Source organism: Trichogramma pretiosum, unplaced genomic scaffold, assembly GCF_000599845.2.
Source record: "Trichogramma pretiosum strain Unisexual culture from Peru unplaced genomic scaffold, Tpre_2.0 scaffold101, whole genome shotgun sequence".
Taxonomy (NCBI): Eukaryota; Metazoa; Arthropoda; class Insecta; order Hymenoptera; family Trichogrammatidae; genus Trichogramma; species Trichogramma pretiosum.
Window position 1 is genome coordinate 331,165 of NW_019640823.1, and position 27,542 is coordinate 358,706.

Below are 27,542 nucleotides of genomic sequence, written 5' to 3' on the forward strand. Positions count from 1 at the left end.
AAAGGGAAGAAAAATGGACGAATATTTTTTGGCCACAATATTCGTATATCGAATCGAATACCAAGAATTCGAATTCGCGCGAAAACATTAAAACGCATCGTTTGGATTTTCGTATTAGTTATTTCTAGTAAATACATAAATTAGCATTTCTATAATGAATACATGAGTTGATTGCATCATGGCGATCACCTCTCTCTCTCTCTCTCTCTCTCACCTATCCGGCAAGAATAAGAAAAATAACAAAAGAAGAAGAAGAAATATGACACTAGCGGCAGCACTTGTCAGGTCTATAAACTCAGAGTTAGCACCACAGCAGCAGCCCGCAGCAATCATCGTCGTAAAATATATCGTCTGCAAACAAACATATCGAGCGCTACTCAAAACAATTCGCTTATATACGTCGCTTTGATTGTGTGATTGCCCTTATACATGGGGGGGACTCGAGAGACTTGACAGTTATCAAGGGAACTGCCCTTGTGGCGGAAAGTTTCACCCCTGGCGTGTCACTCGGCATCAGTAGCATCGGTTCGGAGTTCAGTCGATGCGTCGTTGCGTCGACTCAAAAGTGTCTATAATCGATTAAGCCAAAAGCGAACGATATTTTTGCGAGTGAATTGTGTTTTTGTGTGCGTGTGTGTGTGTGTGTGTGCACAATCATGACAATGACGAACGAGCCTCTCGACGAGGGCTGCTTCGAAAAACTGGCGAAGCTGCGCGCGAAGGTTAACAATTGGCAGTGCGAGAAGGAGAGACGCGACTTTCTCGGTCAACTGTATCCCCTGATCTCGAATTGGGAGGGCCCGTATCCGAATCTACGGGCGATCTTCGCTCGGGGCGAGATCGACGCCTTCCTCGGCGAGTCCGTGCTCGCGAGCACCGACTATCATCGCGAGGTCGCTCCGCTGCTCGACTTCGTGATCAGGTCCGGCTACAAGGACGACGACGACGACGACAAAGAGCAGCAGCGCTCGTACGGCAGCAAGAAGTCGTCGGTGTATCGGGTCACGCCGGTGCATCGGGCCCGCGCCAAGTACTACGGCACCCACAACGGCCAGAACCTCGTGCGCAATCTGTTTCGCGTCTACAACTGTTACGAGGTGAACTATCGCGACGCCGAGGGCTACACGCATCTGCACGTGGCCTGCGAGTTCGGCTGCGAGGAGATCGTCGAGCTGTTCCTCAAGCTCGGCCGCGTCAGTCCGGACTGCCAGTTGCGGGGCGGCGGCTCGGGCGACAGCCCCCTGCATCTGGCCACGAAGCGGGGCCGCCACGCGGTGGCGCGACTGCTGCAGCGTCACGGCGCCGACGTGAATCTCGCCAACGCCGAGGGCCACACGGCCCTGCACATCATATGCAAGAACTACAGCGACGCCAAGTACGCCGAGAGGTTCTTCGAGATCGAGCGGGAGCTGCTCGAGAAGAACAACAATAACCCGGCGGCGCAACCGAGGCTGAGGATCGACGCGCGCGACAACGAGGGCAGGACACCGCTGCAGTGGGCCGTGGCGAGTCTGCTGCCTGACATGGTCGACGTGCTGATCGACAACGGCGCCGACCTCGCCAGCTTCGTCTTCCCCACGGAGAGCTACCTGGGCGAGCGCTTCAAGTCCAGGAACAAGATCTCGTACTGCTTCAGACTGAGACTGGCGTCCGACGCGCTGGCCTGCATCGAGCGCCTCGAGAGGAGAGGCTACGAGCTGAAACGCGACGACGCCATGACGATCCAGAAGTTCTTCGCCAATCACGGACTGTTCGAGAAGACGACGACGCAGCAGCAGCAGCAGCAGCAGCAGCAGGAGGAGGAGGAGGAGAGCCAATCGAATTGGCGCGACCAAGAGGAGTTCGCCGAGAAATCCAGAGAGATCATGGTGACGCCGAGCCTGTCGCTGTACGACCTCGTGCGACTGAGGCCCGAGGCGGCGGCGAAACTCGTCGCCTACGGGGACTACTTCAAGTTCGCGCGCCGCACCGATCTGTGGGACCTGCCCGAGGCGCCCAGGGACGCCTGCCTCGTGCATCTCTGCGAGACCATGTCGAGGCGATTTTTCCGCGCCTGGGCGATCGATCCTTTCATCGAGTTGACGCGCAATCGGCTGCCGCTTCTCTGCTGCGACCTCATCCTCGATAATCTGAAGAACGAGGACCTGTGGCGGGTCTGCCTGGCCGCGGCTACCGAGATAACGTGAAGAACGAGCGGACAACGACGAGAGAATACAAACGAATAAATTGGTTGAAATATGTTATCGGAGTTTTCGATTTTAGGCGCTAAGATGATTCATATGTGTATTATTCGATGTTTCTGTAAAAAGTAGAGAATAAAATAGATCGTAGATCGTAAACATTGACACGGCAACACGTTGTACGTATTTCTGCTACGTGACATTTATCTGCAAATAGTGTTATGGACATAACGAAATCAATATAATATGTAACCAAAGTCGTGAAGCAATCGCTCGAAATTTATACATGCAATTTGATTTGTAATCTCGCGCGCTACCCTTCCGCGCGACACATAACTCGCGTTGACAATTATTGGGCATGTACTGTACGACAGTATTGCGTAATTGGCCACTGGCCAGAGGGTAGATATTTGTTATTACGCAATTTTCGGATATGTACTTTCTATACGCGTTCTCGTCCTGCTGAAAAAAACAAAAGGGACACGATATTTTCGTGACTTTGCGCAACGCGAGCTTTTGTTACATCGTATTTTGAAACTCAATTGTAATAAATCGACGTGCTTCAGTTTCGATACATAAATATATTTATTGGTTCGACAAATTGGTACAATTTACTTTTTCGTTCATTCGGGAAGCGTTGGTTGAAAATATTGTTATTGTTTTTTTTTTGGTTTTAATCGTTAATTACATTCAATTCATTTCGAACGTTGTACAACACTTTTAGCGCGTAAAAAGCCCGCAATTCACACAAGCACATTTCGTCGATGATTAAGTTTTTTCGACCGCGTTATAATATATTTACATAATGTGTAAAAAAATAAGTGAAGCAGCAGAACATGCGTGCATAGTTTATTTTTTAATAAAACAACGTAAAATTTAATAAAAATATTATCGCTGATAGCTGCTCGCACAGACACACACGCATAAACACACGCTAAAAGCAATTAATTTATAACACTGCGATCAGAGTCGATTTGATTAAAAGTCGATTTCTAATTTATCGACGACATTTCAAATAGACTAGATAATGAACAGTTTACACGTAATTTATAAAGGCAAGTTCATTTACATTAACTTTTTACAAATTCATTTTCATAAAAAAAAAACATTGTAAATCTTATTTACAAAAATATAACAATTGTGTACAATGGCACTTGTTTGTTTTTTTATGTGTGACTTTCAAATTTGATCAATTTTATAAACTTTCGTAATCTTTTATCACATTTTCGACTTTTGCAAATGCCTCCAAGAAGTCATTTTCTTCCAATCCAAATTTTTTGTATTGATGTAAAAAGGCAGAATGAGTGTAAGTATTCCAAGCTTTCCCAACAATCTCTTCAAGCGTACAATGAATTTGAGAATTGTTAGAAACAAGAGCTAAAAATTTGTCTTGATTTATCAATCTTCTATCTTGATTTAAGACTGTCAATCGATCGTTAGGTGCAATCCAATCAACATAAAGCTCTTTACTTTGTAATTGATCATATGGCACTGCATCATTTTCCATTACTTTTCCTCTTGATATAAGGATATTAGAAACTGATTTCCAGTATGAGTATGAAGATCTTGCACTTGAGACTTTAGATGGAGCTTTGGTTTCAGGATCGGATAAAGCAGAGACTCTTAATGTTTCCTTTAAATGTTCTACATATGATTTCCAACTCTGAGATGATTCATATTGTTTTATCATGGGTGGTACATATGGTGTACTTTTAATTGTAGCCATTTTATAACTAGGATGAGATGCAACTGTGGAAGTTATGTAATTGGCATTACACCAAATATTACTGACTGGTTGAAAAACTGCACATAATTTCTTAGATATTACATCATTTATATCTATTAATCTAGTTTCAGTATTTTTCAGTACATTTGTACATATTGAATGAATTTGATCATTTTGAAAAATGAAGTTTAAATCAGCAGTTTCATTGAATTTAGCCAGTGTCAATAAAGTGTTATAATTTTGAACTCCAACTTCCCCAGAAGAAAATGGCAGTACAATGCAGCTTATTATACTTTTATTAGGAAATTCATCTCTGATTAAGTCAACTGCATAGCTCCCAACACCGGAACCTGTGCCTCCAGCTGAACTAAGAAGAAGCAAAATTCCATTGAACGAATCAGTTCTTTCAATTTCTCTTCTTGTGATATCTAAAATATCTGTCTTGAGTTGTGGACCTTTGATCATGGAACCATAAGCCCAATTGTTAGCGGATCCCCCACCAGACTGGCAGACCAAATTTTTTGATCGATAAACCCATCTGCCTGATGACTCACTACAAATTTTATTTACAACCTTGTGCTCGGTATCAACCAGCACCGATCTAGCTAGTCTCTTTCCATCTTTGCTTATACCCGTAAACCATTTTTCAAAACTTTGTTCTGTATAAGCACTGTTACTTTGCTTTGAAATACCTGTATCTTTGGCATCTAAATCTGCTGATATTTGACTGAACAGCGAATGGCCTAGTTGATTTCCACATTGTCCAAATTGCAGTGTCAGCATACCTTCAGCTGTGTGTAGATGTTTATCAGTACGTTATTGCACGTCTCCATAAAAATCTAGAAAAATTAATCATGAATCAGACTGAGTCACTCAAATGTCACAATAATATTTTAACCTTATATCATGCATGATTTTTAGTAGTTACAATGTATTTTGAATGAGATACAGTTACTCGTAATATTTTCTTAAAAACATTAAAAAACAAAAATTTAATAATTGCCGCTCGAATCTTAAATTAATTTTCTAAGGAGCCAAATTGTTACAACTCACTATAACTTGAGACAGAGAGAGTCCGTTGTCAGTAGCAGACATCTGAAATCGATCAAGCTAACTGAGTATTGTAAGGCACTGCAACATTCGAGTATCGCAACGATTATAAACTCATCGCCCACGCCTCGCTGCTGCTGCTACATGCATATAGCTCAACGATTGTTTCTGTATTAATGTGTTTACACATAGGTATGGTAACGCAACTCGATGTGGAAAGAGAGAAAAGAAGAGAGACAGATATGCGTGCAGTCTCGAGCGCTCACGTAATCGCCCGCGTTCGTAATAAATGCAACGATCTTTCTCGTATATACCTGGAATTTGTGCCGTATGATCTCATGTGCAGCAGCGGCCAATGACGACGATGCAAAAAAATAACGTCTCTTCTCGCGGCTTACGTTGATCTCGTCCTTGTGCACCATTGAATTTGGTGCATCGGGGCAACGAGGGCACACCGTCTGTCTAGGCCAATCGGCTCTACTTGGGAAATTTATAATTTACACGCGGCGGCTGCTGAGCGGCCTTATTTTCCAAAATTGGTGCATGACTCTTGGACTCGGTGAACTTGATTGCCTTTCGATCGGCGTAAAAATAAAAGTTTCGCGTGTTATTGTTGATTTGAAAAGAGCGTGTGCGATGTGCGGGAGAGTCGTGTTGTTCGCTTGCTCGAGAGTTGCGATGATGCGAGTCATTGTCGGCTGCGCCGCGCGAGTGCAATGTTTATAGAGGGCAGCAGGTAACGGATACACCACACCGAATGACAGTAACATGTGCATCTTCTTATTGGGACTGGTTTGCAGTTTACAACTTATAATAAGAGATTTAAAATGTTTTTTCTGGTTGTGTGATCAATGTAACTGAGAATTTTTACAAAATTAATGTACACAGAAGTTTAAATATATAAAATATTTATTATTGTCAAACTGTAGTTAATTTACTTCATTTACAATTGTTCTATAATACAAGATTTAATTCCTAAATTAAAGATGATAGTCGTGGGAATGGATTTTGCTTCGATATGACTAATTTTTTATGTTGATGAGATATGTAGCCCTTGATCTTTCCATCAAAAATCAAGTTACTAACTAGACACTCTGTTTCATCCATGTCAATGTCGCTTCTGCCATAAATTTGCAACGCGCAAAGAAGACTTTGAATCTCTATCTGATGTGTATTTAAAGCTAAGTGAACCTTCTTGAATAAATTTCTGTAAGCTATCAATTTCAACTTCTCCACGATGAGATAAATTCCAGCGTTGATCAAGAACGACTCCAGTTTGGACATTGTCTCCTCCAAGCTTCGAATGTCACCTTTTTTGACAGCCTCCACCAAGTCCTTGAACTCCATCAAATTGTACTTTCTTAATAGCGAATACTTGGGCATGTAACCAAGAAGCATCTTGACCGGCAGCAGATACGTAAGTATGAGCCTCTTGTTTTTCTTTGATTTCTTGTGACAGTGTTGGAAGGCAAAGGTCAGATAGTCATCCGCACCCTTGTAGTCGCTGTCGAACATGGCTTTTCTGCCAACGAAGAACTTGTAAGTGATCTGCTGAGCCAGAGAGAACTGATCCTTGTAGGCGCACGAGTCTATGGCTCTTATCAAGGGCTTGCACAGATGCAGCTTGTTGATCTTGAAGTATACCTTGAACAGCTGATTGACCAGCGTGAGCATGCCCCACTTCTTGGTGTCGTCCTCGGAGCTCCTGCTGTCGGCGGCGCATATCCTGAAGCAGCTCAGCAGGCACTCGGCGCACTTCTCCAGATTCTCGCCGGGCTTCACGATCTTGTTCTTCTTGCCCTTCTCCGCCTTGATGGCGAGCAGCCTGAGCTCGAGGCACATGGAGAACATCACGGGCAGCATCCAGTTCTCCTCCTTCTGCAGCTGCAGTATCTTCACCAGGGACTGCACGCTGGTGCTGTGATTGGCGTAGGTCACTGCGACGTCCTCGCCCTGGCTGTAGGTCGACATGGTCTTGAGATGGCAGAGCACGAGATCGTCGAAGGGCGGCGGCATGTACTCCATGGCCTTGGTCATGCACTGCTCCAGGTCCGCGTGCAGATACGGATGCTGGCGCAGCGACAGCAGATTGGCCAGGGTCTCGCCGTCCTGCTGCGCCCAGGCGCGACGCAGTTGAATCAAATAATTGTCCATGATGCGGATCACTTTGCTTTTTTACTGCTGCTTTTGTTGTTGTTGTTGTTGTGCTGCGTTACGTCTGGTATATAGAGAGAAGCAAGCGTGCTCGCTGCAGACAACAGACTACGGAGTCGATTGTACATACATACACACAGACAGACAATACAGAGACACACGAGCCGGCTGTTGTTGTGCCGATGGTGAGAAGCGCCGCGGCCAAGTTTTGCGTGCGTTTGAGGAATTAAGCCCGATTCTTCGTCACCTCCGTTATCTTCGTAAAGTGTATAGTTTTTACACCGCGTGAAGATTGATAAATCCAATGCATAACGATGTATTAAGTATTTTCTTGCAATTAACAAATTTTAAATAAAACCATTTTTTCGATCGTTATTTTGTAAACCTTTATTGAGAAGTAACTTGTCCGTGAGATGTCCGAACAAACGAACGTAAAAACAATGAAGAAAACATTTGAATTTCGTCAAGGCGAGAATCATTTAAATATGAAAGAAAGATACGTTAATCATTTACTCGTAAACAGCTTCGCATATCTCGCAGTAGTTGCAATATTTTTCGTACACTTATATACCGATTTATATACTTACAAGTGCCGCGTAGATAATACCAACAAGTTTTAATTGTCGTCGTGATACATTTTATATAAATTTTTTTCTCAATTTCTTCGTATCCAAAGTGCAAAAGAGCTAGAGAGAGAGAGAGAGAGAGAGATAATCGAGGCGCGCGATAAACACGTGTGTCGCGTAACACTGTGGATTTTCGAAGTCGATGCAAAAGAGAGTACTGTATACGAGGAAAAAGCTCCGCGGCGTTATCAGTGCAGTTCGAGCGACGTTCGGATATATTGACGTCGGTTTCGCGAAAAGAAAAAAAAGTAATAAAAAAATAAATTAATATATAAAATAATAAACGATCGCGACGCGAATCGGAATTTCGTCGATTGGTGCGTAACGAAGAGTTATATCGTATTATTATTATTTTGTACTATTACGACGTGAATGAAAAAGGAGCAGAAAATGTATAAAACGAGTTTGTGATAAAAGAATATTATGGCATCGATGGTGCATTCGTTGGGCGTCGAACTTTGATGTTCACCTGTCGTATGATGGAAGATCAATACGGTGACGTATAAAACTCGGCGATTACTAAGTTGTCAAATATCGCTTTTGTGGCTCGATCATGGAATTTTGGACGACGACGACGACGACGACGATGCGCAGCAGTTGCGACGTACTCGACGCACTGTGACACGCGATGACGTCGGACAATAGCGATCGATCGGTGGTGGTAAAATCGTCGCTGGGGCTGCGGTTGGGCGTCGACGACGACGAGGATGATCATCGTCGCGGCCGATCGCCTCCGCAGCGCATCGGCGACGTCAGCATCAGCGACTCGGCCGACATTCACATCGGCCACAACATCACCTACAAGGCACCGGTGAACATCACCCAGCACGTCTACACCGGCGACGAGAGGATCGATGCTGCTGCCTCGTCGTCGCAGGCTCGACGTTTTTCCCTGTTTCGATTATCGATCTGTCGTAAGAATTGCCTCGATATTCCTTATCTTTTATTTAGCTCTCGAATTCTCTCGTCTTCTTTTTTTTTTTTTTTTTTTAGACTGGTCGAGACGGAAAAAGGCATGGAGCATCGGTCTGGCGGCTCTGACGACGATCGTCGTCGTCGCCGTGGTGGTCGTTTGCGTCGGTAGCCTCGCGGCGACGACGGGCACCAGCAAATTTCCTCCCTGGAATAACGACTCTTGGACGAATAACAATGGTACTGATCGATTCTTTCATACGGTATTAATAACGAGAAAAAGGATTGTTTTTACACAAATGAATGTATTATGTATCGTTGACTCGATATTACGATCGGAGATTATTGCGGTATAATTATAGCAGCTCTCGAGTGATTTGAGCTCGACACTTTGGATTAATTGACCCCGAACGATCGATCATACGTTGCTGCTATCGACAGAAAAGTATTTTGGGCTGCGCAGCTTCGAGCACTCGACTGTTAAATATAATTGAAGCAATGTTTCAAGCATGACGCGGACACATTTTTTCAGAATTCAGGCAAAGTGTTGTTGGTATATAAATCTAAAAAATGTTTTTTACAATGTCTCGAACGAATTATCGTTACACGTTAGTGTAGCAATACAAGATTTCATCCTGTAGATGATCAACAGAAAATTCGAGATGGTACACCGATGATAGGTAAATAATCAACAAAACTCCAAATTTGATGTCTGCTGTATATTGGCCATCCTTTCGTAAAGATTCATGCGAATCTTTCGACGCTGTATATAAACGCTATAGACTTTTATCTCAATTAAATGTTGCGCAATGTACTGGTAAAAAGTTTCGAAATAAAAAAAAAAACTGATAATCTCTCTCGCCCTCGCAGATTCCACGCCGCAATTGCTGTTCGTCCAGCGCAGCCAGTGGTTCGCCGCGCCAGCCAAGAGCCCGCCGAGGCCTCTCGCAGCCCTGCCGGCGATCCTCGCGATCGTAAGCCACACGGCCGGCCCGTCGTGCCACGATCTCGAGGCGTGCGCCAAGATCGTGCGCGACATCCAGGATGATCACAAGCACGCCTGGGACAAAGGCTGGTCCGACATCGGCTACAATTTTCTCGTGGGCGGCGACGGCCTCGTCTACGTCGGCCGGGGCTGGGGCGTCGAGGGGGCGCACACCCTCGGCTACAACGCCTGGAGCTTGGGCTTGGCCCTCTTGGGCAAGTTCGACGAGATCGAGCCGACCGCGGCTCAGCTGTCGGCCACTCGGCGACTGCTCGAGCGGGCCGTCGAGCTCGGACACCTGGCCCAGAATTACACGCTGCTGGGCCAGAGACAGTGCAAGCGGACCCTGAGCCCGGGCAACGTCGCCTACGGGATCATCAAGAGCTGGCCGCATTGGTCGCTGCTTCCTCCGATTCTCGCGCGGACGACGACTGTTTGAATTTTGACCGAGCGGACGATTTTTCGTTGCAACGAAATTGTATGTTTGAAAAACTAAAACTCCGGATCGCGGATTTTTCCAGAAATTTTTTGGAGTTTCCTGGTACTTAATAACGAAGCTGTTTCCAAATGCTATAGGGTCCACTTTTAGAGGATTCGCTATATCGACATAGAACCAGTTAAACGAAAAAAATGCAAAAAAACAAAAAAAGGTTTTCGGCCCATTAGATTAAGCTAAGCGCAGGTAAGGGAGTTTCATTATTAGGTACCAGGAGGCTTCAAAATTGTTTGGAAAAGATCTGTGATCCGGAACTGAAAAGGTCTCCTCGTAAGATTGGTTTGAAATTTATGCACAGTAAAGTATATTACCTGAAGAGTTGTAAAAGAATTGTTCAAAGTTGGAATTCTTCTTGAAGTTTATCTACACCCTTGGCTGGTGAATAAATGGAGGGGTTATTGTTTTATGCCATACAAGAGAGTAAAAATCAGAGAAGGCTCAAATGAATCAAAAATTTAATTAAAGTCGTGTTAAATTTTAAAATTTTATTTTCTTCTCATTCTCTATAGAATCGATGAGAAATCTAACTAATTTTCAATATCTCAAACTAAATTTTTTTTACATCTCTTTTGAATGATAAAAATTTACCGTGTATACATTTCAAATCAATCCGACTTCTAGTTTTTCAAATACAATTTTGTTGAAATAAATAATTTATTCATCTACCCCAAAGCTACGCGACCTTATATACTTAAAAATGTACACACACACACGAATCACAAATTCGAACTCGATCGCAATATCGACGCTTATCAAATATATGTTTTACAGACACCCTGGTGGACGGGCTGCTCGTTCCGCGTGGGAGCTGGGGCGCCCGTGCGCCGTCGCGCGCCTCGCTGCCGCTCCGCGACCGACCGCCCGGCCTGGTGATAATCCTGCACACGGCCTCGCAGTGGTGCGAGACGCGCGACCAGTGCTCCGCGTCGGCGCGCAACATCCAGCAGTACCAGATGGCCGAGAACGACTACAACGACGTGGCGTACAACTTCATGCTGGGCGGCGACTCGCTGCTGTACGAGGGCCGCGGCTGGCTGGCCCGCGGGGCCTCAAGCGGCTACGAGTACAACGCCAAGAGCCTCGCCGTCGCGTTCCTCGGCAATTACGAGCTCGACCGGCCGAAGCCCGAGCAGTTGGCGGCTCTGGAGGCGTTTCTCGAGGTGGGCACGAGGAGGGGATTGCTGAGGCCGGATTACAAGCTGCTGGGTCACAGGCAGGTCAGCTCGACCGAGAGCCCCGGCAGGCATCTGTACGAGGCGATCAAGAAGTTGAAGCACTGGTCGCCGTCGCCCTGATATCGTATGCTATAGGCGATGCACTACTACTGCTCGACGTTGTAAAAACTTTTTCTCAATTTTATTTCTCGAATTAATCAGGTATCGACTAAGAATTTCGAATTTAATAGGTTTTCATATCTTTTGTAAGTAGATGTTCTTAAAGAGAGAAGAATTGTTACCGAAGAATTGTTACGCGTTACCGCGTAATGCTGGAATTTCAGAAGACGAAGAAAAAATCATCGATACATCGAACCAGACCAATAAATCAAAAAGTAGAGATTGAAAATACATTGTATCGTAATAATAATACTTTTTACTTTGAAATTTTCAATTATGTGTGTAACAAGATTTTTTTATTTCAAACCCTGGTCAATATTCCAAAAATCTTTCTGATCTCTATAGAGTTTCCCTGACGTTGAAATGCAATCTGTGATTCCACCTTGTGTCGATTTATTGACAATCCCTTTCGACGTGGAAAAATAAAATAGCGTACACGTCGTTCACGTTCTACGAAACGATTGATGTTTCAGAGTCGATAACAGCCCCGGAAGCCACAACGACGACGACGTCTACGTCTCCCATCCCCAGCTCCGATTCGACAGTGGTGAGCCGTAGTGAGTGGCAAGCCGAGCCACCCAGTCGTCCCCTAAGGCCGGTCGAGTCGGAGCCGTTGGCCTACGTCGTCGCGGGCACCACGGACATCAGCGGCTCCTCGTGCCTCGGCCTGCTCTGGTGCTCTCACGCCCCGCGTCAGCTGCAACGGTTGGCTCGGCTGCGGGGCTCCGCCGATCTCGAGCACAACTTCCTCGTGGGCGGCGACGGCATCGTGTACGAGGGCCGAGGCTGGGCCGTCGAGGGCGAGCACACCCTCAATGAGCTGGACGCGCGAAGTCTCGGCGTCGGCTTCTTTAGCGATCGCACGACCGAGCCCGTGGCCGAGCAGTTCCGGGCGCTCGAGGAACTGCTCGATTACGGCGTGAGCATGGGTCACTTGGCGCCGGATTACAGGCTGACGGATCGCTGCAAGCTGAGGCGCGACAAGAGCTGCTCGGCATTTACCAAGGAGTTGAAGAAATGGCGGCACTGGACGGACGAGCTTTAGCCGAAATCCGAGAGTCCGGAAAAAAAATGAACCAACATTGACCAACGCTTCGGAAAATAGAGCAGCTCAATGAGAAATATTCCAAGTGAGAGAGAGAGAGAGAGAGAGAGCTTAAAATTAGAACCGATGCGGCAACGCGGGCATTAAAGCTCAATGAGGCAGCTACTTACGCACGTATACTTATATGTACGCAATTCTCGCAGAATATTTTTTTTCTTTTTCTTCTTTTTTTTTCAAAGTAGAAAAACCGATCCACCGCGTCCGATGGGAAATCTACTCGAGTGGATACTAATAGCGCCCGCGCGCGCACACGATCTCTGCGGGGCTTTGTATTACGGAGTACCGTGTACAAAACAACGCGTCGGAATGCGGGAAGCTGGGGGTCTCTCGTGAAGATATCGTCACGGTTTGGTGCTCCAAAAATACATACTTGACGCTCTCTCTGGACTTATACTATACTCCCGGCCTTTATAACTTTGTGCTCGAGTCGCGTACAGTGGATTCGATTTCGTCGTCGCGCCCATTGACCGACGAGCTTGCGCGCGTACATTATTACGTTATTATTACGTATCGCACGTACCATCGACGTCGGGAGTGCGAATTTCGCCTATGTACTCGCGATCAACTCGGCTTTTCGACGAAGACGACGTTTACTCTATACGATATGTAGACGCGCTGGCAGCAGCTCGAGAATATTATTTCGCGCGAAAACTCGAAGGGTCGCGAAGGGGACTAACTTTCAATATTATCTCTCTCTCACTCGCTTTCCCATGCGTATCTCTCTGTTACTCCGGTGTCTCTCGCCCACACGAGTTTACACATTATACGAATTTCGCGAGTGGAGCTGTACGTATGAAAAGTTCGCAGGTCTATGTAGATCGAGCTGTCTCTCTTTCTCTCTGCTGCTGCGGCTGCTGTTGGTTCTCACTCGTCACTATCTAGCCTGCAAGCATGAACGTGTATGCGTGCGAGGGTTTCGGTACTTAGCAAAAGACGTACGGCAAACAGCTCGCAAAAGCGCAAAAAAATGTCTCTCCGCGCGCTATTGAGGATAAAATTGAAATTGTAATATAATGTTAGAACGTAAAGCTGTAAAAATGCGAGACTTTATGCTTTTTTGTAATTGTCATTGAAATAAAATTAAACGAGCCAATAAAGTAAAAATCTAGGTAATGACTCCGATTGATTATTACTTGAGAATCTATAATTTACGAGGTATTATTTTATTTTTCATTTCTTTGATTCCTTTTTTTATGGCATACCAGGGAATTATTACAAAACTAAAATGAAGAGAAAATAACTTTTAACGAACATACTCGTAAGCGCATCGTTGAAAAATACATATTATTTTGTATTAATGTAGAAAAAGCTCGTGTTTGAACGTAGTCCAGTATCGCTCGAAATAAATATACTTTTAACAAACGTATATGAGTTATGAAATTGATCCTTTAACTAGTCAGAAATTCTCTGCCGAATGGCTAAACGTCTCGGACATCATAGGACCATTGGAACTGGTCGGATACGAATCAAAAGATATTAGAAGAACAGATAATGTGACTTATGATTTTGACTTCTAATATATACTCATTTTGACTTTTCCACTTGCGGATTTGCACGCGAAGGTACACTCGCCATCTAGCGGCGGAGGTTTGAAGCGTAATTTTTCGTAACGGTTAAATTGTCTTTTTCAGGTCAATTGAAATGCGAACAATATACGTAACATAATTGCAACAAAAATATCGCCGAAGATAAGCCAATTAATTTTATTTTTAAAGAGTAATTTTTTAAATTTCTACAAACAAAGTATCCCGATGTTTCGATTCTTCCTTGAAAAAATGAACTAATACTCACGACAACGAGTACGTTTTAAAGACACAAACAACTCGAGCGATGTCATCATCGCAGCAGATCGAAATATTTTCGAAATTAATTTTTTAGCGAATAAAAAAAAGGAAATTATTCAACTTTGAACCCACCAGCCCCGAAACTTACACACATAATGCACATATTAAGATCTACGATCGTCAGTGTTTCTACCTTCAAAGTATAATGTAACACAGGTCGTCTGTGCGCTCGGCCAAGCTCTGCTCTTTCTCTCTCTTTTACTGTCTCTCTTGATGCTGCTGACTCTCACTCATCGCTGTATAGCTCTCATAGAGCTGCTCCACCGCATGCGCGCGCGAATATTATATATATTCGCCGAGCGAGGTTTATGCTTTTTCTGTACATACTCGGCAATGAGAGAGACAGACACACGGACGCGTAGAAAAGAAAAAAAAAGATCTCCTCTCCGCTTCTAGACATACGTAATATGAAAAGACGCGCGTTAGTATAGTCTTTGATCGACGCATATGAGCGTTATACACCTGTCCCGCGCGCGTTTTTTTTCTTTTTCATAACAGTCGGAACTGCTCCGTTTTTTTTTTTCGACTCCTGTCTGAATAAAACTTATGTACATACGAAGGCAATATCGTATCCGCGGAGGCTCCGTATAGTAGCTTGGCTCTCTTGGTCGATCGCGCCAGTCATAATATTACATACGGATATAGGTATCTTATACATACAGAATTTTGATATCTATAACGTAGCGTGCATATAAGTACGCGAACGACGACGACGCGCGTGTGCAAAATACAAGTGTGTGTGTGTGTGTGTGTGTGTGTGTGTGTGTGTGAGTGTGTGGGTGGACTGCGGCACTTCTGAATTCGCGTGCACCACCGCCGCCGCGACTGTGCACAGTGCTGCAGTTCGCGCGCGACTCAACGAGTACGCGGAGAGGGGGATATCTGATTCCGCTGCTATACACACGCGTTATCGTGCCTATAATAACGCGAGTACACGAGCGTGTCATACATATAATAGCTACTATATATATATGTCGCGGTGCAGTCGCGAACAGAGTAGTCAGTCTCTCTCTCTCTTTTCGGAGCAGCAGCGGTGGCGGCGGCAGCATTCCATGATATATATATTCTAGCTTCTATCTCTGCTGCTGCTGTCCGCGACTGTATATCCGACACAACGACACGATATTGTAACGTATACCTTAAATAGGTATATATACATAGGTGTACTGTACCTGTGCACACCTACACACGTACCCGCGCTTATACGATCCATCTATATCTATCAGTCCCCGCTGCTGATGCTGCTATGCAGCGCTCGTCGTCGACGCGTCGACTGCCCAGTGATACAGACACATACGTATAAAACGGCAGAGAGCGAGTCTTGTTCCTGCTCGTATAGAGCTTTTGTGCTACAGCTATACAGCAGCCATCCGTGCTACTATACCGTACAGCTTTTTTGTGGTGTAACGCGCGCCGACAGTTCGTACAGACACACGACCCCGAGGGCTCTCTCTCTCTCTCTCTCTCTTGCTCTATCTTGTACGCGGTGCCAGGGGGGGGGCTGTGAGACTGGCTCCTCTGTATATACACAGAGAAATTTAACACAGCTCTCTACCCCCGACACACTGTCCGCCGCAGTTTCGTGCGTGCCGAGCTGCTGCTCTAGCTACCTACGTCGACGCGGCGCGGCCTCGCGAAGAAAGAGAGACGACGTGTGTTTTGTGTGTGTGTGTGCGTGTCTGTGCTGCGTGTACCTATATAATCCCCCCAGCTACATTAAGGAGCTGCTGCTGGATTACTGCGTGTCTTCTGTGTATCTGTGCCCGTGAAAAAAAGGAAAAAATAGCGAACTCGAGGTTATGATCGTCGTCGTCGTCTCGTTGTTGGCTACTGCTGACCTGGAGTAGTGATCTCGCTGCGATTTCCTGCTGCAACGCGAATCGGAGCAATCGCAGAGCGAGAGAGAGACATCGTGTCAAATGAAATCTAGCGGCGATACCGTAAGTGTCATTCAATGGGACTCTCGCGACGCTTGTTGTTTTTTATTATCGTTATATATAACATTACGTCGTCGTCGTCGTCTGCGTGAGTCAGATTCTCTTGGTCCGCGCGCGCCTCAGCCCATTATGGACGCGCGCTTATTATTATAATATTACAACAGTCGTCGATGACCCGCGACGCTCCGACCGGACGACGGATACGCGCATTCTCGTTCATCTTTATAAGATCGTGTGATGATAATTATGCACTCATGAGTATACGCGATTTTTGTGTGTTTCAGTGTAACAACCACAGTTGTGATCGTGCTACATGCGGACGTCGTCGTTGTTGGCCCGCGCCCACCACCTCCACCGCCAGATTCCAGCGGACGAGTTACACTGCTCCTTTTGTCGTCGTCTTCGAATTGGCTTGTGCTCTTTAAGCGCGAGCATCGAGAGTACGCATACGGGACCATCATCCCGCCGCGGAACCCGCGATATCGTAATTGTTCTGCGTTAACGTGTGCGGCAGCGGTGCAGAAGACGTCCACTACTACGGCTGTAAACAAAATATACAGTGAGTGCGAGATTCTTTGGCTTTGTACGTGTGTGTTGTTTTTTTTCTTTCTTTCGTTCGTTATACACGTACAGTACTTGACTAGTGCGTGTTATGAGTACCGTATGTAATGAGCGTAATCTAATGTCAGTTAACTCAGTGACTCATGTCGAGTAAATTTTGCCTTTTTTTTTCTTACAAATCCCCTTTTTACTCGAGTTTTTCAATAAAAATTAATGATGGTGTTCATTGTAATTTTTGGGTACACTTATCATTATGTTTAGTAATATTGAAAATCAAAATCACAAATTATTTATATTTTTGGAATATTACAAGATAAGACACCAAGTCTCCAATCTAGAAATTAATGATTCATGAAATGATGTATATTTAAGTAACATTTATTGGTGACATATTAATGCTAACAGTATCTATCAATCAATGAAAATATTGAATTATACGTCTCGTAAGCTATTCAATTGTATTAAACATGTGTCTTGAAAGTGTATAATAAAATATATCTGTTTTGTAGATTTCATGATGTCTGATGACGACGATAAGCCTCCAGCACCTCCGGTGAGACTCACATCTAATCGTTGTGATCCAAACTCGTTGGTCGATATGAGGCCTTTACCCAAGGAACCGGATGCTGAAGATAAAAGGAAAAAGAATGCTAAAAACAAGATAAAACTGAAGGACAGCAAGGATAAACCCAACATTAGCTACCCAACAAATTTTGAGCACACTGTTCACGTAGGTTTTGACAATATGACAGGAGAATTCACAGGCATGCCTCAAGCGTGGGCCAGGCTTCTTATGTCAAGTAATATAAGTAAACAAGAACAAAAAGAAAACCCACAAGCTGTTCTAGATGTTTTAAAATGGTACGATAATAGCAGTAAAGAAACTAAAGGAAATAAATACATGACTACAGTTCGTACAATTGGAGGTATGGAGCAACCCACCGGTATGGCTTATCATTCTTTAATTGATCAAAATAGTGCAAGAAATTTGGAAACTTTTAATGCAGGAAATGTTCGAAATCAAGTTATATCTCAAACATCAGGCAGTTTACACTCACCTCACTCGTCAAGTAGAGTTAGTAGCAGTCCTAGTAGTACGCCAACAGATGCCAGAGCAACTAGCTCTGAACAGGAAGATGAGCTACCGCCACCTCCAATTACTGCTAGGCCTGAACGTACTAAATCTATTTACACAAAACCTGTTGAGGAAGGTGTAACTCTGTCTCCCAAGTCACCTGTCAATCAGCCTCACAATACATTTACAACTGAAAGATTTTCTTCAGCTCTTGATAAAAACAAAAATCAAGCTGTACCTATCCAAACAACGCCAACGATTCCGACAACTGATCAAATCCAACCACGTCCACTTCAAAATGAAAAGGCACGCAAAAAGCGGATGTCTGACGAAGAAATACTTGAAAAACTTCGCACAATTGTCAGCATTGGTGATCCCAATCGAAAATACACTAAAATGGAAAAGATTGGTCAAGGTGCTTCTGGCACAGTATTTACAGCGATAGAAAGTTCTACTGGCATGGAAGTAGCAATAAAACAAATGAACCTCTCGGCGCAGCCTAAAAAAGAGCTCATTATCAATGAAATACTTGTTATGAGAGAAAACAAACATCCTAATGTTGTAAATTACCTTGACAGCTATTTGATTGGCGAAGAGTTGTGGGTAGTTATGGAGTATTTACCAGGAGGAAGTTTAACAGATGTTGTTACAGAAACATGTATGGACGAAGGTCAAATTGCTGCTGTATGTAGGGAAGTACTACAAGCATTAGAATTTTTGCACTGTAATCAAGTCATTCACAGGGATATAAAATCAGATAATATATTATTGGGCTTAGATGGTAGTGTAAAGTTAACAGATTTTGGCTTTTGTGCACAAATATCACAAGAACAAAACAAAAGATCAACAATGGTGGGTACACCATATTGGATGGCACCCGAGGTTGTAACAAGAAAGCAGTATGGGCCTAAAGTGGATATCTGGTCATTAGGGATAATGGCTATTGAAATGATCGAAGGAGAACCTCCATACTTGAACGAAAATCCTCTAAGAGCTTTGTATTTAATAGCCACTAATGGTAAACCAGATATTAAGGATAAAGATAAATTAAGTAGCATTTTCCAAGATTTTCTAGATCAGTGTTTAGAAGTCGAAGTGGAAAAGCGATCTTCAGCGTCAGACTTGCTGAAACATCCGTTCTTGCGATATGCCAAACCATTAGCATCGCTGACGCCTTTGATTATGGCTTCAAAAGAAGCTGCTAAAGAAGCTATTAAAGATGCTGTTAAAGGTCATTGACCCATAGCTGACAGTGAAGTGTTAAATTTGGAAAACGAATAAACGCATTTTTAACACCCGAATGGTGCACGATTCAATGGTACGTTCAGCAAAAAACGTAAATATATAATTTATTTACATGCATAATTGCATGAGTACTCATTTGATTGACGTAAAACAAAAAAAGTATAATTACTATATCAATGCTTATAATTATGCAATGATTCTGGTAATGCATTGATAGTCAAACTCTAAACAAGTATATAAAATGTATTTATTATCAATAACTTTGCAAATAGTTTCGATAAATCAGGTTATTAAGACACCAATCTTCGATTAGATTTTTCCATAAACATGGTAAACATTGTTTAAAAGTTTAATTACAATAAACTAATACTATAAATGCACGCCAATGTAAATTTAGGTTTCTCTGCAACTATCACATAGTGACGACCATGTGATGATCTGTTATGATAAAGTTGTTATACAAAAATTACAATTTTATACATTTAACTCGAAAAATTGAACGAAAAATTGTATAAGCTAGCGAACATATATTATTATTATTATAATGTTAGAGAAATGTATGTATGTGTACATAAACATACACATGTGTACATGATATTAGCATTAATGATTATAAAGATCAAATGAAGATACATGATATTCAGATTTTCAGCATTTTATACTTTTGTAAAAGATGTAGTGAGACTACAAAAGTTTTTTATTTTTTTTTTGCTATTATCACTATTTTTGAACGTGCAAAAAGTCATGCAATTTTTTTCGCGATTTTTATCTTTTTACGAAACTAGTAAACAGTGTTTGATGTTTATTTGACTAACATTACGATATAGTAAATCAGTGTCATGCTTATTTTAATGATATATTTTGAACTAACATTTTGTTAATCACGACTTGAACTAAACATTTTTTAATAATAATGACCCGCAATTTCATTTGTAACTATTATTTATTTGTTGTCCAAGTATATTATGTTACATAACATGAATTTTAATCGTAAAAATGAATTCGTAAAAGAGCATTTGCAATTGTAGATAAAAGTGAAATCATGAAAGAAAATATTTTCGACAATAATTTTATTATAAATAGTTATTAACTTTGCGTTAATAATTATTGGAATGAAAATGAACTTAATAAATATGGCATTCATTCTGAAGAGGTAAATTAAAAAAAATGGGCCAATAAATATTACAAAGAATAAACCCTTGAGATGTAAAGAAAAAAACAAACAGGAAGTTTAGACCAGATCTCAGATAAAATGATTGTGCATCAACTCATTTACAAATTGAACCTATACACATCGCTCATGTACAAATCGCTTCAAACAAAAAATTAATTATACTGTTCATAATTATAAAACAAAAAAGCAAGAAGAAGAAAAAGAGAGAAGAGTGTTTATGGTGCAATCACACGATATTTTCTATTTGAAAATGATATTTTTTTACACCTCGATCCATCTGCTGTCACATACTATCATATAAGCTTATATAGACTCATCATCCCCCGTAAATAATGAAATTTCAAAAAAAAAAAAAATGATAAACATATTAATTGAAAAAAATATATATTGCCTATCGAACAGGAGAATGTGCCTATTATTGTCGATAACTGATGAACAAAATAAAGAAAAAAAAAATTGATAATGTATATATACTTTGACGCGAGAGCCGAAGGATTGTATTTGTAAAAACCTAAAATTTTATGAGGAAAGTTTTGTAAATAATGTATAATGGTCCAGTGTTAATAAATTGTACTCGAACATGCATATTGAAAAAAAAAATAATCGTAGTTTAATTCATTTACTTATCCTATCACACGCGAAACTTGCTTTTTTTCGGTCAATTATCATTCGAATATCACATACAGCTATTATTCACGGCGTTTGTCTCTATCCGTTCCGATAATAATTGACACCGAGGATTTATTACGGCTCGCAAATCATCAAGCAACGATAAGCCTGTAATAAAGAATCGCATCGATAGATTAACGCGCTATTTAGCGCGTAAGTAGGAAATATCGGGAGGAAAAAAGAAACGATCGCACTTATTTCGAACGAGATGTGCGCGCGTACGCGGCGGCATGTCGGTGTCCACGGACGAAGTTGACGACGACAACAACGACGAGAAAAATGTCTCGACGACATCCATCGCGTCTTCTTCTTCGTCGTCGTCGTTCGACTCCTCCACCGGTCGCGAGTCGAGTCTGCAGCTGCGACAGATCCACGAAATCCCGCGAGAAATCGGCGGTGTTCCGCTGCCGCGTTTGGAGCCCGCCGACCCGGCCGAGTTCGGCTCGCTCGTCATCAAGGACTCGAGGGGCCCGCACATCGGCAATACCATCATTTACGAGCAGCCGATCACCATCCGGCAAATCGTTTACGCCAATGGAACTGCCGCTGCTGATTCCGAGCGCGACGATGTCTCTAGCTGCGCGAGCAGCGTCGACGAGAAAAGATATTACGCGAGGAAGCTATCGCCGACAAGGATCGACAAGAGCGACGGCTTCGCTCGAGGTAAGTGGATGAAAACAATTAGAAGATATTTTTATGTTACCGTTTCAATTGCCTAGAGGCTGTTTGAAAATAGGCACTTCGAAGCTGAACTATTGATTTATTAAACACACTGTACATTCATTCTAAAATACTTTCACGCGGATAAGCGTACTGCAATTTTTGGCACGCGTTCAACTAATATATAGGCTAATGTATGTATGTTTCAGCTAATGATTTCGCGAAACGAAAAAAGCGTCTATACGTTTACGCAGCTATTGGAGCGATGTCGATCGTCATAATCGTCGCTGTGGCTCTTGGCGTAACGCTGCTGAGATCGGTTAGTGAATCGGTCGATAAATCGGTCACTGAATCGGTCAATGAACCTTCAGGTATTTATAGATTATTTTTCATTCATTATTAAGCAAATTAGTTAATGATTTTCGAAAATGAAATTGAAATAAAATAAAAATCCGAGCAAATAAACATTTAATTAAATTTTTTTAATTTATTTATTCGAGCGATATAAAAAGTTGTTTGCATCATTGGTCTCCAGAGACGTTTGCGATCGTACAACGATTATCACGGTACCTTTAATTTTCTCGTGTTTACTTCATACTCTTCTACCAAAAGCGCCTAAAGAACTTACATTTCGATACACGAAACCCGGTATGACTCTTTAACGCGACGTTCGATTTCTATCTCAATAATTAAAGTATCATCATTTTTCCATGCAACAGATCACGCGATCGTCACGACCGAGGTCGCGGTCGTAGACGTGCCTGAACACGACGAACCATCTAAGCCGCCGCCCAAAGAGGAAGAAGCGATATCCTGGCTGGTGAACCGAACCTCGTGGCTGGCTCGGCCGGCGCGTCGAACTCGGCCCCTGGCCCGGTCGCCGCTGCCCTACCTGATTGTCAGCGAGACGAGCGACGATCGCAGCGGCTGCCTCGACGGCGACTCGTGTCGTCGCGCCATACGCCGTCGTCAGCTCTACGACCTGGACAGTCTCGGCCTCGACGACATCGGCCCGAGCTTCCTGGTGGGCGGCGACGGCAACGTCTACGAGGGACGCGGCTGGTGGCTCGCGGGTCAGCACACGGGCCCGGGCTACGACGAGCGCAGTCTGGGCCTGGCCTTCGTCGGCCAATCGGACTCGGTGCAGGCCAGCAGCCACCGGAGGCAAATCGAGGCGGCTCGACGATTCATCGAGTTGGCCGTCGCGCGGGGTCGTCTGGCCGAGAATTATCGCGTCTACGCGGAGAAACAGCTGAGGGTAGGCTCGACGAGTCCGGGCGAGCGACTGTACGCCGCGGTGAAGAATTGGACCCACTGGTCGCCCGTAGCTCCGTCGATCGACGATTTCCTTTGAGAATCAACGGCGCGGAAATTTTCCAAGAGTTTACAAAAGGTTATAGATTGTTTTTCAACTCGAAAAAAGTAGCTGAAATTTCTAGTCGAATGAAACATTTATAAAATGATGCATCTTTTTTTTTTCATAAACTTACTCTTTTATAAGCTACTCAGACTCATACTCAGTTTTTGATTCAAACTTTAAAAAGTGTACGACATTTTTAAAACTTTTCTATTTCATAAAAAATCAATGTTCAAATGTTATAAGTGTTTGTAGAAGTAAATATATTTTTATGGCTGATTAAAATCGATCGTAATTATTTATCATGCATCACACATGAGCTATACAAAAGTCAAATTTACAATTGATAAATAGTCTCTCACATACGTTTTTAATGCAACATAAATATAATATACTACATAAAAATAAATCAGAGCCGTTGAGATAAAATTACTAAAGTTATAATCGATTTTCCTCGCTGGAAAATCGATGTCAGAAAATCACATTCTCAATAGCTCTTCTAGCTTTTTATTGTGAGTTTTTCCTTCCTCTCTACTCTCTTCGTTCCATTTGGGAGTTTCCACTTAGTCACTGCTATCATCGTCAGACTCGAGAGTCACCACATTCTCTTCTCTCGCTTCTTTGGGCCGAGGATTTACCACGTTCTCTTCTCCCGCTTCTACTGGCCGAGGAGTTTCCTCGTTCTCTTGGTGGCTCGTTTCGAACAGTTCCAATTCCGGTGGAATCGGTAACAATTTCATACTTTCGAAGACTTTGTCCATCACTTCCTTCTCGTGATCCTTGATGCCTAGCAACGCTAGTTCGTTGATTTCGTAAAGTTTCTTATTGTCCTTCTTCGAGCTGGTTTCCGCCACGACCTCCGCTCGGCACTTCCGGCAGTGAACTCGAAAGATCACGACGAGGCCCTCGACGTGATACTTGAGGACGTGGCGCAACGACAGCGGAAGCCTACAATTTTCGCACCAGAGCTTCGTCGCCAGCCACCCAAGATTAATGATGTGGCGGCCTTCGACGCGTAGGTACACACCTTCAACTTTATTCTCCACCTTCGGAGCTTCTGTGGATGTCTCGGTCGCGGAAGTCGAAGCCTTGGATGTCGAAGCCGGCCCCGTCGTCGGCGCAGTTGAAGCTTGTTTTGCCGGTGACCTAATGAGTTTTAATTTCAACGGGGATGTCATGATTACTCTATCGTATTCTCTTTCCACCGAGTTCGAGCCGATCCCTTGCGAAGTCGAAGGGACGACGAATAATCCTGAGTCGTTTGCCACTGAGTTCGAGCCGATCCCTTGCGAAGTCGAAGGGACGACGAATGTTCCTGAGCCGTTTGCCACCGAGTTCGAGCCGATCCCTTGCGAGGTCGAAGGGGTTGCCGATGAATCCGAGCCGTTTGCCACCGATGTCGAAGCTTGCGATACGTAGTCGCGGCAGTGGCCGCTCGTCGGCACCTCACAAACCTTGTCGCAAATCTGGCAGTGCACCTCGTAAATCCTGACCAGGCCATTGACCTTCACACCCGTGATGTTCATGAGCGAGATCGGGAGGTCGCATTCGACGCACCAGAGCCCATCCGACAGCGTATGCAGATCGACGATGTCGTTGCGTCGATCCGACGTCACGTAGGGCCGATGGTAGCGTATCGAGCCATCCCCCTGCTGGCTCGACAACAACAAAAAATGAATGAATGAAAATCAGAAAAAAAAACGTCTCGCTTCTGCGTTAACGAGTGCTAAATATTTTGCTAGATATAATACCAACCAAGACTGGTTTGCCTTTTTTCTGTTCGGGAAGTTGTTTCCTCAATTCTTCCTGCTTCTGGATCAAAAAAATAAAAATCAAAATAAAAAAAAAGTCTCGCCTCTGCGTTAACGAGTGCTAAATATTTTGCACGATATTATACCAACCTTGATTGGTGTGCCGATTCCGTTCGGTTTGACTGGGTTTTCCCTCGATTCCTGCCCCTGATGCATAAAAAAAAATAATTATAATGAAAACCAAAAAAAAAGCGTCTCGCCTATATGCGGTGTTGTACGTGAAATATTTTGCTCGATATTGTACGAACCCTGACTGCTCCGTCGGTTCCGTTCTGTTTGGCTGGTTCTTTCTTCGAGATCTTGCCTTGCTGACTCAAAAATATACAAATGAATAAAATAAAAAAAATTGTCTTGCCTCTGCTTTGATATGCGCGACATTATGCCAACCTTGACTGCTGGATCGTTTCCGTTCTGTTGGGAGGGTTGTTCCATTAATTCAACCTCCAGCTGAATAAAAAAAAATAAAAATTAAAACAAAAAAATCGTCTCGCCTCTGCGATAATGCGCGAAATATTTTGCTAGATATTATACCAACCTCGACAGGTGTAATGCTTCGGATCCGTTTGACAGGTTTTTTCCTCGATTCCTCCCCCGGCTGTCTCGAAACAAATAATAAAAACAAAACAAAATCGTCTCGTCTTGTTGGAGTATGCAAAAAATCATTGGCACATTATACCAACCTTGACTGCTCCGTCGGTTCCGTTCTGTTCGTCGATTCTTTCGCTCGATTCACCTACCTGCTGGATAAAAATTTTAAAATAAGAATCGTCTCGCCTTTGTGTTGATGGGCGCGACATTATACCAACCTCGACCGTTGCGTCGTTTCCGTTCGGTTCGGGGAGTTGTTCCGTCGATTCACCCTCCTGCTGAAACAACAAAAAAGAAACATAAGAAGAAGAAAAATCGTCTCGCCTCTGCGTTGATGTGCGCGAAATATTTTACACGATATTATACCAACCGCGACTGCTGGATTGTTTTCGTTCTGTTGGGGGGTTTCTTGTCCGGCCCGATTCACTGCTCGTAGCTTCTTGCACACAAATGGTTCGGCTTCCATCTTTTGATTATCGCAGTTGTAATAACCGAATTAAATGTTATAACTGGTGAAATAATTACGCGCGATCGTCGTCTTTCAGCCCGGCTCATTGACTACTATCGCCGGTGAGAGAGGCTATGCTGTCAACAAACCAATTCTATCGGTGGTACGAGCGATTCAATAACAACAAGACTCGTGTTACAATGATAGAATCAATAATTTTATCCAATTTTAATTTTCATGGGTCGAGAAAGTTTTGCACTTATTTGGCCGAATAGCGTTATAAACGTAAAAATAAGAAAAACACACTGCCCTTACAAAAAAAAAAACTTGTAAAATCAGACATCATAATGAAGGTAACCGATCGGTGAATTTTGTGATCGAGATTCTGTTCCGTTTTATTTCGCATAATTGTACATAAAATTCACGAGAATAAAATCATTATAGTCAGCCCGCGCCGCCACTAGGTGGCGAGTACCATCCCGCCTGTTAATCTGCAAGTGGCAAAGTCAAAATAATTATATATGAAACCCGATTTTCTTCTCTCTCGTTGAATTTTATGCTTTACAAACCTGTTAGCAAAATCTTTTTGAATCTGATGCAAATCTGACGCAATTAAGTACCAGAATGTAAGAAAATTTCAGCAGAAATGAACCCGTTAATTTCTGCAGACAATGCAATTTCTGCTTAATATTGAAACAGTAATAATCGTGCAGCAGAATTGTATAAGCTTTATTGCGATAATTTTGCAAGTACTTTCTGTATAATGTTTTGGTAATTCTCTTCAGGCAATAATTGATCTGAACAAATAAATGGAGGTATCATTTCGATAGGAAATTTTCTCAACTTTCTCATGGTGTAGTCAGATTTTCCGAAAAATTTCATTTTCACATGGAAAAATCAAAAATAAACCATAAAATTCACTTTTTCTGTGCTGAGTTTTTCGAGATATTTAGCTCTCCGTGTTTCATGGCAATTTTCTGGGTGGATGTTCGACGTATTGGAAAATCTGATACTACCATCAGAAAGCTGAGAAAATTTCCTATCGATCACAGTAATCAGTTATTTTTTTGAAATGAGTTTTGATACTTTTTTAGCGACTCAAAAATTGAGTAATTAGCCGTATTAACGAGAAAACATGATCTTTCGTCCTCTAAATCACAAAAGTAGCTATAAAAATATACACTCTTCAAATTTCGATGGTTCCTACGTTGTTACATGTTCTTAGGACCCTCAAAAACATTTCCCAGAGGTCCGTATTCGAGTAGTTTGAAAAAACTTGCCGCGATTCCACCTCCAAAAATGCGTTTTTTTTTAAAGAATTGCTCATATAACGTATACTAGTGACAACCACAGTTGCAAAATGCTGAGCGACTGAATGGTAAATAAAGAAATAGTATACGACATCATGATAATAATTGTTTCAGCCGTATGAAATTAATAATAGTAGCTTCAATGAGTATCATAATAAATCAATGTTACAATGAGTTTTTTGTGTCAGCTAATTTGGTAAAGCCGTTAAAATTATTATTGGTATAATTGGAAGTAGAACACAAAAATAGGGCGGATTTTTTAGTTTGATGTTCCCTACATGTACATTAGTATAGG

General features: G+C 42.9%; 7 protein-coding genes across 13 annotated transcripts; 4 read left to right on the top strand and 3 right to left on the bottom strand.

Moving 5' to 3' along the window:
* Positions 1 to 2,741: 2,741 nt before the first annotated feature.
* Positions 2,742 to 5,714, bottom strand: LOC106655485 (tubulin delta chain-like). Of its 2 annotated transcripts, none has more exons than XM_014375905.2 (2): positions 5,271 to 5,714; positions 2,742 to 4,745 (listed from the first exon to the last, which is right to left on the bottom strand). In XM_014375905.2, exon 2 carries the CDS (start codon positions 4,687 to 4,689, stop codon positions 3,376 to 3,378), a length of 1,314 nt encoding a protein of 437 aa, XP_014231391.1. In that variant the 5' UTR covers positions 4,690 to 4,745; positions 5,271 to 5,714; the 3' UTR covers positions 2,742 to 3,375. The 2 variants fall into 2 exon arrangements, with proteins under 2 accessions (XP_014231391.1, XP_014231390.1); XM_014375904.2 differs by having other exon boundaries at positions 4,960 to 5,714.
* A 180-nt stretch (positions 5,715 to 5,894) lies between these two features.
* LOC106655438 (PCI domain-containing protein 2) lies at positions 5,895 to 7,243 on the bottom strand. The gene has a single exon (XM_014375827.2). The coding sequence runs from the start codon at positions 7,108 to 7,110 to the stop codon at positions 5,932 to 5,934; it is 1,179 nt and encodes a 392-aa protein (XP_014231313.1). The 5' UTR covers positions 7,111 to 7,243; the 3' UTR covers positions 5,895 to 5,931.
* A 702-nt stretch (positions 7,244 to 7,945) lies between these two features.
* Positions 7,946 to 11,673, top strand: LOC106655389 (peptidoglycan recognition protein 1-like). 2 transcript variants are annotated; one of them, XM_023463006.1, is made up of 4 exons: positions 7,946 to 8,650; positions 8,730 to 8,888; positions 10,901 to 11,465; positions 11,535 to 11,673. In XM_023463006.1, the coding sequence occupies exons 1-3, from the start codon at positions 8,365 to 8,367 to the stop codon at positions 11,422 to 11,424; spliced, it is 969 nt and encodes a 322-aa protein (XP_023318774.1). In that variant the 5' UTR covers positions 7,946 to 8,364; the 3' UTR covers positions 11,425 to 11,465; positions 11,535 to 11,673. The 2 variants fall into 2 exon arrangements, with proteins under 2 accessions (XP_023318774.1, XP_023318772.1); XM_023463004.1 differs by having other exon boundaries at positions 10,901 to 11,673.
* Positions 11,674 to 11,863: 190 nt separating this feature from the next.
* On the top strand, positions 11,864 to 13,717 carry LOC106655388 (peptidoglycan recognition protein 1-like; the record flags this gene model as incomplete). Its single annotated transcript, XM_023463164.1, has 1 exon — positions 11,864 to 13,717. A coding segment is annotated over one exon (645 nt), but the record flags the coding sequence as incomplete, so codon positions are not given.
* A 1,744-nt stretch (positions 13,718 to 15,461) lies between these two features.
* On the top strand, positions 15,462 to 20,760 carry LOC106655417 (serine/threonine-protein kinase PAK 3). The gene is made up of 3 exons (XM_014375796.2): positions 15,462 to 16,352; positions 16,634 to 16,908; positions 17,420 to 20,760. Exon 3 carries the CDS (start codon positions 17,425 to 17,427, stop codon positions 19,222 to 19,224), a length of 1,800 nt encoding a protein of 599 aa, XP_014231282.1. The 5' UTR covers positions 15,462 to 16,352; positions 16,634 to 16,908; positions 17,420 to 17,424; the 3' UTR covers positions 19,225 to 20,760.
* Positions 20,761 to 21,303: 543 nt separating this feature from the next.
* On the top strand, positions 21,304 to 23,087 carry LOC106655387 (peptidoglycan-recognition protein LC-like). Its single transcript, XM_014375763.1, has 3 exons — positions 21,304 to 21,736; positions 21,988 to 22,104; positions 22,453 to 23,087. Exons 1-3 carry the CDS (start codon positions 21,304 to 21,306, stop codon positions 23,085 to 23,087), a joined length of 1,185 nt encoding a protein of 394 aa, XP_014231249.1.
* A 249-nt stretch (positions 23,088 to 23,336) lies between these two features.
* LOC106655433 lies at positions 23,337 to 26,187 on the bottom strand. Of its 5 annotated transcripts, none has more exons than XM_023463018.1 (9): positions 25,860 to 26,187; positions 25,708 to 25,767; positions 25,582 to 25,641; positions 25,437 to 25,496; positions 25,289 to 25,348; positions 25,150 to 25,209; positions 24,992 to 25,048; positions 24,846 to 24,899; positions 23,337 to 24,742 (listed from the first exon to the last, which is right to left on the bottom strand). In XM_023463018.1, exons 1-9 carry the CDS (start codon positions 25,953 to 25,955, stop codon positions 23,654 to 23,656), a joined length of 1,596 nt encoding a protein of 531 aa, XP_023318786.1. In that variant the 5' UTR covers positions 25,956 to 26,187; the 3' UTR covers positions 23,337 to 23,653. The 5 variants fall into 5 exon arrangements, with proteins under 5 accessions (XP_023318786.1, XP_014231309.1, XP_014231308.1 ...); XM_014375823.2 differs by having other exon boundaries at positions 23,339 to 24,742; positions 24,846 to 24,902; positions 25,582 to 25,638; positions 25,860 to 26,185; XM_014375822.2 differs by having other exon boundaries at positions 23,339 to 24,742; positions 24,846 to 24,902; positions 25,860 to 26,185.
* Between the last annotated feature and the right edge of the window lie 1,355 nt (positions 26,188 to 27,542).